This window comes from Rhagoletis pomonella, unplaced genomic scaffold (assembly GCF_013731165.1).
Source record: "Rhagoletis pomonella isolate Grant_MI unplaced genomic scaffold, Rhpom_1.0 Rhpom_scaffold_00001, whole genome shotgun sequence".
Taxonomy (NCBI): domain Eukaryota; kingdom Metazoa; phylum Arthropoda; class Insecta; order Diptera; family Tephritidae; genus Rhagoletis; species Rhagoletis pomonella.
In genome coordinates this window covers 28872538-28880856 of record NW_023458555.1, presented here as the reverse complement: position 1 = coordinate 28880856, position 8319 = coordinate 28872538, and the positions used below count along the sequence as shown (strand labels likewise).

The 8319-nt window shown below is 35.5% G+C and overlaps 1 protein-coding gene across 1 annotated transcript in view; it reads right to left on the bottom strand.

Annotated features, from left to right (window-relative positions):
- Positions 1–8319, bottom strand: part of LOC118742108 (hemicentin-1) — a 286471-nt gene that overhangs the window by 6170 nt on the left and 271982 nt on the right. Inside the window, exon 14 of the mRNA XM_036474073.1 lies at positions 1583–1867. Within this exon, the coding sequence (XP_036329966.1) occupies positions 1583–1867 (285 nt within the window). The remainder of the gene's footprint in view (positions 1–1582; positions 1868–8319) is intronic.

Below are 8319 nucleotides of genomic sequence, written 5' to 3'. Positions count from 1 at the left end.
ATGTATTCTAAAAACCAAAAGACACTAAAAAAGGCGAACAAATATTTACTTAAAAAAGGAAAAATAAACTATGTTCTTTTTGAAACAGTAAATTTTTTAATTAAAAGAAAATTAATTTACTAAAAAAATACATAATAAAAGAAAAGAATAAGTTTTTAAAAATTAAATTACATTAAAAAATTATTTTTCTTTTTAAAAGAAAATATATTAAAACAATAAAATATGTTTCTAAAAATTTAAAACAATTATATTTTTAAAACAATAAAAAAGTTAGATAAAAAATGATATATGCTTTTTGTCAAAAGAGCTATTTACCATGAAAGTCGACAAAAGAGCTTTTTTGCAAAACTTTCGTGCGAATATAAACAAAACCTTTCAAACCATCTTGCATAATGTCTTTCAAGTGTCTTACATAAGACTTTCAACTAAGTTAGCCAGAATTATCCTGTTAAAGAATTTAGAAAGCAGTAGCCGAATTGCTGCATTTGTTTCAAAGTAATTTATTTCCAAACAACCTATTCATTTGGATAATCTTTGAGACTGACCGCTCTATTCCGACAGGGTGTGTATACATTAACTGGCAAGTAAATTTACTTAGGTGGGATTGTGCGTATGCGTAAATGTAACTGTACACAAAATACAATTAACCAAATGCATTTATAAGTATGTATGTAGATACGAGTAGGCAGTTGCTACAAAATTTCAGATGCGTAAAGTTTGCTAAAGGCCATCGACAAAACGTTTTATGTGTATATACATATAAGTACATATGTAGTTATGAAAGTGGTCGATTCCTCACAAACAAGCATACATATGTAGATACATACATAAAGGCCAGCTCTGCTACGAATTAAACAGCCAGTAAAGTACTTCATTGCAAATGGTTGTAGGTAAGCAAAAATTTTAAAAGTGTTTCAGGTGACGCAAAACGACTGTATATACGTACTTGCACCTACGTACAATATTAAGTACATATATGTATAACGCCAGCTACGTTATGCTATTTGTGGAATGTGCAAATTGGCGCACCATACTTAAATGAATTTAAACGCAAGCATGCATACTTACATACACATAAACAAATATTTAAGTATGTAGGCCCAAGTAAGTGCAAATAAGTATGTATGCCTTGCTGTTGCACAACTCCATAGCAATCACATGGCCTACGCTGTCAGTGCAGTTAAGGTCCTTCGTCTGCTAACGTAATCTTCTGTGTCCTGTTGTATGCTGCCTGTTTTACTTTTCTGCAACCACATCGGCAGCGGCACCATGCCGCTTGAGTGTCCTTTAACTTCCCACTGTGCACTGCACAATTCTTCGTGCTGGCCATTTATCATGATCTACTTATGTTTGTACACTCGTAAATATACAAATATTTATGAATGTCTGTATGTATGTATGCATGTTTATATTACGATGACCAAAGCACTTATTCCACTATCGGGGGCGCCCAATTTCCCTGTTCCCTGCCGCCTTAAATGCTACTTACAAGTGCTATCTTCTTCTTCTTCGATTGTCTGTCTACGCTAGCGCGTAGCTTGTGTTGACTGCTACCACCTGGTTGGTGGTTTTGCTTACTTACCTTCATTATACGGCACCACATCAGGATTCTTCTCGTCGTACATCTCCTCCGAATGACTTAATGGCAATGAGATTTTATCCTTAATTTGTAAATTGCCAGGTCGTGAGAATTTCGCATTTTGATGTTGATATTTTTGTTGTTGTTTGTGTGTACGTAATTTCAATGCGGCAATTGTTCCGATGGCAATGCAAACCAAAGCAACCAATATGCCAACGAAGATGCCGACCGAGAGTATGGGTGTGAGTTCAAAGCTCGATTGGGTACCCTTGTAGGATGTCAGTGCGACTGAAAAGATGATGAGAATAAGAAGCGATGAAAAGTGAAACATGATAAAAAGACACTCGGTAATTAAATTGTAAATGTAGGCACATTGATATAAATATGTATATGTAGTATGTATGGAGATAGACGTTTTATTTATGAAGGCATACTTTTTTCACTTTAAACGCAGCTGACGTTGTAAGTGTTGTAAGAACTTAAACAAGTAAGAAAAAAATGTAACTTTCCATAACTTCTTCTTACATTTTTAATCACTTGCTTGCGAGCAAACAGCGTAGCCATTTAAATGGCAGAGATGACGTTGAAGCTTGCTGAAAGTGGTGGAAAGGGGCGACGGTAGAGTGGTAGAAATGGAAACATTAAGTAACCTTAACGAATCTCATAAAAAGCCAGCTAAATAAACTGGCGCACTGGTGCAACATTCGAGGCTTGGGACAACAGACAACATCCGGAATCAAGTCCATAAGCCGTCTTCCCTCAAGGTAGGAATGGTCCGTAGATACAGTCATGGTAAGAGGATTAATTAGAATAATTAGTTATATCATTCAGCTTTCGCCTCCCTAACTACTGCAGTGTTTTTCACACGGGACTGATGGCCATCTCAAAGTCCGAAACATTGGTAAAGTGCAATACGATACCCAATTAAGATATTTAAATTTTCACTGACAGGCGGCTATTAAGTCCCTGGGAAAAATACGCGAGAGTCGACGAAAATTGGAGAGGAAAAGCTCTTGGCAGCTGTTTCTTCAATTGGAACGGCGATAAATCAAAACCACATGCGGTATCACAAAGTAGCCATAAATTAAGAAGCAAGTGGACGTCACCAAAACTAGCTCTTAGCCAGAGCTAACGTGCGGTTCATTATTGATATCTTGGCTTTTTAAGGATGAGCTGAGGTGCGGTTTAATGGAACACTACCTCCAAAGGTTAGATAGTATGAGAAATTACCTTGATCTCAAAACTTTAAAATTAATTTTTTTTACCTAAATACTGGATGTAATAAAATTAAAAAAAGTAAATGCGGTCAACCCGAAACGACCATAGAAATGTGTTCTTTGTTGAAAGAACAGCAAAGATATGTGTTGAAAACTTTTAGAAATGTCATAACACACTGGTTTCATGTCAAAAAAAAATACCTTCTCTTTTTGAATGTCATTTCAAAGGTCAATTCAATTCTTTTGTATTCGCAGAGATCTCAGCACTTCTGTCTCCTCAATGTCACATAATAAGAGATTCTTTAATGTTTAGTTCCCTGAGAGCGACTGTTGGCTTAATGCCAACAACGAAGTTGATGGGGATAAGCTTCACCACTTTTCTCTTGGGGAGTTCGCTTCGGTCTTCCAGGCTAAGGTATTTGCAATGCCAAAGCCATGGACTACGTGGTAGAGAATAGGTGGATGGGGAAGGTATTTACGTGTCTGCAATGGCAACCAGTCTATACTTAAGGCATTGGTCTGCCCTCTAACTACTTCCAAACTTGTTCGACTTGTGATTATGTTGGCAAACGTAACGAACTTACTTCGCTCTGGGTGCCAGGTCACTTGGGAGTATCTGGTGATGAGACATCTAACCAACTGGCCAGAGTTTGTTCAGATCACGATCAGATCACATTCTTCGGTCCGCCAACAGTTATGGCACTACCACCTTCGGTCATCGAAACCACCATCAGAAACTGGGTGAATACTTTGTTCAGAAATGACCAGAGGGCATCGAGGGACGACTGCAGGTGGGCAAAACTCATGTTGCCTTAAATCTCAGAAGGTATATCTAGTTTTTTGCTCTCACTGAGCAGACGGGACTGCAGACAACTTTTTGGACTGCTGACTGGTCACTTCATATGGTACAAATACCTGACCAACTCCATTTGCCCATACTGCCTTGAAGAGGATGAGATTGTGGAATACTTTTTGTGGTTCTGCCCCGCTTTTGCAGTTCATTGACTAAAAATTGGCCAGAGGCCGAATATGGGTTAATTTCGCAAAGGTATGCTGAACCGTTTTCTTTTGTTATCGTAAGTCAAGTCGAACTCCATATTCTGAAATTTTCAGTGAATATCAAACTGAAATAGTTCCTTTTTTATGAATATTTCTTAAAACTTCATCAATATTTATAAATTCGATCCGTCGTAAATCTTTAGTATTTTTTAATGCATTAAACAGGTTGTTACTGGTTTTGTTTAGCAGCTTTCACAGATTTCGCGAAGTCTGAAAATCTCCATAAAATATTTTCGTTTTTATAATATTTTTAGAAGCAGCTGTTAATTTGCGACCTTCAATGGCATTTTTCTGCTTATTAAACTCTTTCTTGCGCATATAATAAATTCATCTACTTTCTAAGAATCTTATATCAATATATGTGTGTAGCAAATAAAACAGGTTTTTTAATAGATAATTTAATTTCTTCTGCCTTTTTTACGCTCAATCTTTCAACAAAAATTGCGCACTCGCGGTGTTTTAAAGAATAAATGCTGCAAACACCATAACCCTTTTCAATTTACCAAGTTGATATAAATCTTCTTAGCTTGTCTTTGTTGTATAGCTGCTGTGCTGTGCTGTCACCCACCGTTCGCCGTCCACGACACTGCTACTTTTGCCGTAGCTAATTAGTATTACAATTTTCATTACTCTGTGCGCTCTTTCTTCAAAATTTTTCTTCACTTTATTTAGCTTGCTTGTTTAGTTTTCCTGCTTTTTTTTTGATTTTGCTTACATTACGGGCTGCCCTTATTTTCATTAAAGCTAATCATTTTAAATTTTCCGCTTCCTCTGGGCATTTGAAGGCGCACCCTGCACCGTCTTGCAATGCAACTCGAACTCTTTCGCAGTCTGCTTTATTTCGACATCTTCTTGTTAGTATCTATTTACATACAAAGTCGTACATAAGAAGATTTTAATATTTTTTTATTATTATTTTTAGTGGCCCCTTCAACTACTCAGGTCTAAGAAAAATCCAATTTTCTGCTTTAAATTATACACCAATGCATTTAAGCGCCCACTCAGCCGCCCGACCGCCCTCCAAAAGGTTTGACGTTGCCTCGTCTGCTTGCTGTTGTGGTCTGCATATTTACTACCTTTTTGGACGATTTCTTCTGCATAATTTAAGGCAAGGTGCTACTTGCGAAAAAAGGTAAATAAGCTCATGCATAAATTGAAATGAGTTTTACTTCCAATTTTCCTACCTAATTTTTGCCCAGGTTTTTGGTTTTTTTTTTTGGTATTTTTTCAACATTTTTTTTTGGTTGTCATAAATATCGCTCATAAGCTGTCTGAGCGATGCAGTCTAGCGTTTAAATGCTACCTTTTCTGAAGGACGTAAACAACAACGTACAAAATGAGAAACGTAAAAAGAAAAATCAGCAAGAAAAAGCGAAAATTTATTTCAGGAAAGGATTTGCAAAATTTTTTCTTAATTCCCATTTTACATTAGTCCAACCCTTTTTCAATTTGCTAAGCGTCTATTATAATGCCAAGAAAATTATCTTGTACTACTAATTTCAATTACGTGACAAAAATTGGTTTACATTACTTAACAAAATGTATGCATAAATAGACATGGGTGGCTGATGGCGAGAAAAGTTGAAGAGAATATGTGTACATATGTAAATATGTATGCAATACTTAAATTTATACGGAATCTGTTTATTCGTAAATGTAAGAAATTTTGTGTTATCACTAATATTAATAAAAAAAATCTCCTACAGTTACCAATTTCATATGTTGAAATTTAAAATTTTGCAAAAGTGAACAAATAGTTTTGAAATTTTGCTCAATTAATTTCATCACCGCTTGATTTAGCTTTAACCCAAGAATCACAAGATGCTTTCATAGCCCGTTAATCAAATCATAAAATACATAAATGTTACGTAATTCGCCGTTGAAAAAAATTAAATTTTGCTTAGACAAAGTTTATAGATTGCAATCGATATCAATATATTTTGTCTTTCATCCACCAAAATATTGGAGTTATTGGCCCATTCTATTTTAAGATATTTGCGTCTTTCCAACTACAATTTAAAATTTAATTTTTTTTTTTTTTTGGAAAAACCATACCTTCCAGAAAGCTTTCAAATTTTGTTACACGATTAAAAAGTATTGGAACTCTTTACAAAAATTTAATACAGCCTATGTTGCGCAAGTCTTACAACAAAAACAACGTAAAATATATATTAGGAGCCGTCTAGACGTCAAGCATTCGGACGCAAAATATAATTTACATGTAAAAGAAAGTCGTAGCGTTCATTTTATTTGTCAAAATTTTAATACAAAAACTAATTTTGGTTACTCTTACCAGTCGGATAACATTTTTTTTCAGAAAGCTATAGGATTACCGATTGTAATTAAATTGAAAGTCGGAACGTCCGAACGCTTGAAATAATTTTGGGTCCTATTGTTTCTATGTAGGTGAATAAATGTATTACATACTTCTGCTTGTACGAAGACATGACTTCAACGAACGTTAAAAGCACGGCTGAGAGTGCAATGAAGTGGCGACGGAATTTGAAAAAAGATGAAGAAAAATGGGCGGAATATAAAAAAGAGAGACCGAAAAAAAAAAAACTATAAATCGAAGAAGTATAAAAGTAGACAATAAAGCCATGAAAAATGTTGAAAAAGCATTAACCAAAGTTATTAGACAAATATGATAGTGAAAATGAGGAGGCGAAATGCGAAAATGAGGACCCTTAATTTATAAAAAATGTACAAGCAGCAGGAAAAAAAGAAACATTGTTAAGTAAGCAATAATTGCCAATACCAAAACGCTATATGGTTTTGAGGGTAAACGAAGCATATAAGCTTTTTAAAAAGGAATTCAAGGATTTTGACATTAGCAAAACAAGTTCAATGGAAATAAGGCCAATTGACACTACTTTGCATACTGGTACGAAATAAATTCAATTGACATTATTACCAAAAGCAAAAGAAATGAAATCCATTGACATTATTGCTCCTTCAAACAATAAATTAGCGTAGCTGCACAGCAGCCCGCGTCCGCGCGCCACACCGCGCCCGCGACAATATTTTGTTGACTTTATTTCGCTTTTGGAAAGGAAATAATGTCAATTCACTTTATTTCGCACCAGAATGCAGGTTAGTGTTAATTGACATTATTTCCGTTGATCTTGTTACATGTCACCCACTAGCTACTCAGGCTACTCAGGCCTTAAGTGCGTTGTGTTATCTACAATACAACCTCACATTTGCATTAAAAAACGAGTGTGTTTAAATTCTTAAACAAAAAATGTTATCTCATTAGAAAAACTCGGAACGTCCGAACAACTTGGCACAGTTTTTGACAGCTATTAAACATCGTTGGAAAGTTTAAGTTGGCGCAATGGTTATGGTTGCTTAGAACGATTCATACATAATTTTTTTTGTACCGTTAACAGATTCGCAGAATTTCGCAAGAATCATCAGTCAACTTCGATACGAGTTCCATTTTGTGAACGTCTGAACGGGTTCTTTTAATCGCTATGCATTTACCATATAACATTTGTGGAAAATATTTTTATTGGCTACTCATGACAAAAAATTTGTGTTCATTCAGAGTCTACTATAGTTTTTATGATGAAAAAAGTGTTTACAAACGGAATGTCTGTAATGCAGGAGACACTCATATGTGTATGTACTTAAATGTATGATTGTAACAAATTGGGTTCATTTATGTATTGAAGTAGTTATGTACCATTCTCTTTAAAATCCACGCATATTTTATTTTGGTATTCACCACCCAGGGGAACTTCTTTACATGTGAAGCAATATGTATGTATGTAGTTGTCATTCGTTTTTACACATACACTTTTATTGTGATTACGATCAAAGCAAACATCTGTTTGGCATCCGATTTTTCATGCATTAATTTTTGTAACTAAAGCACTGCCGAAACCGAAATAGGGCGTTTTGAACCGTATTCTGAGATGGGGCGTTTGGGCTTCCAAGCTAGGACGATCTTCCACTTAGCCATCGATATGAGCACGAGTTGTTAGTTTTACTTTTCTGGGTTATCGTTTTTAAGTTTTTTTACAAATGCAATTCCTAAATTTGAGGTTAATGATACCTCTACCGCCCTTTTCGTTCAACTGCATTCATCCATAATATTCACCGACGGCCACAACGTTCGGCATTGGAGTAAACCCGTTAGCAGGGGGGCCCAAGTGTCCCACTTATTTCAATTAGGGCGGCGTTTTTTTTTTACTGCTTCACCGTGGTGAACTTAGTAATGTAACTTGAGGCTAAATTCCGTTGCGAAGTGGAGTGGGCTTGAAGTTGAGTCCCACCTCATTGTAATGTTAAGTTAAGGAACTGGCCAAGTGCCTATTTTTCAGTACAAGTTTTGTAAAAATCGTTCGGTTCAGGTCTTGGATCCACTGGTGTTAAACGAAAACATAGGAAATAATAGAAAAACTCAAGACTTATGAAGCAACTAACCTAATACCCAAATAAAATAACGCCAGCGGAAAG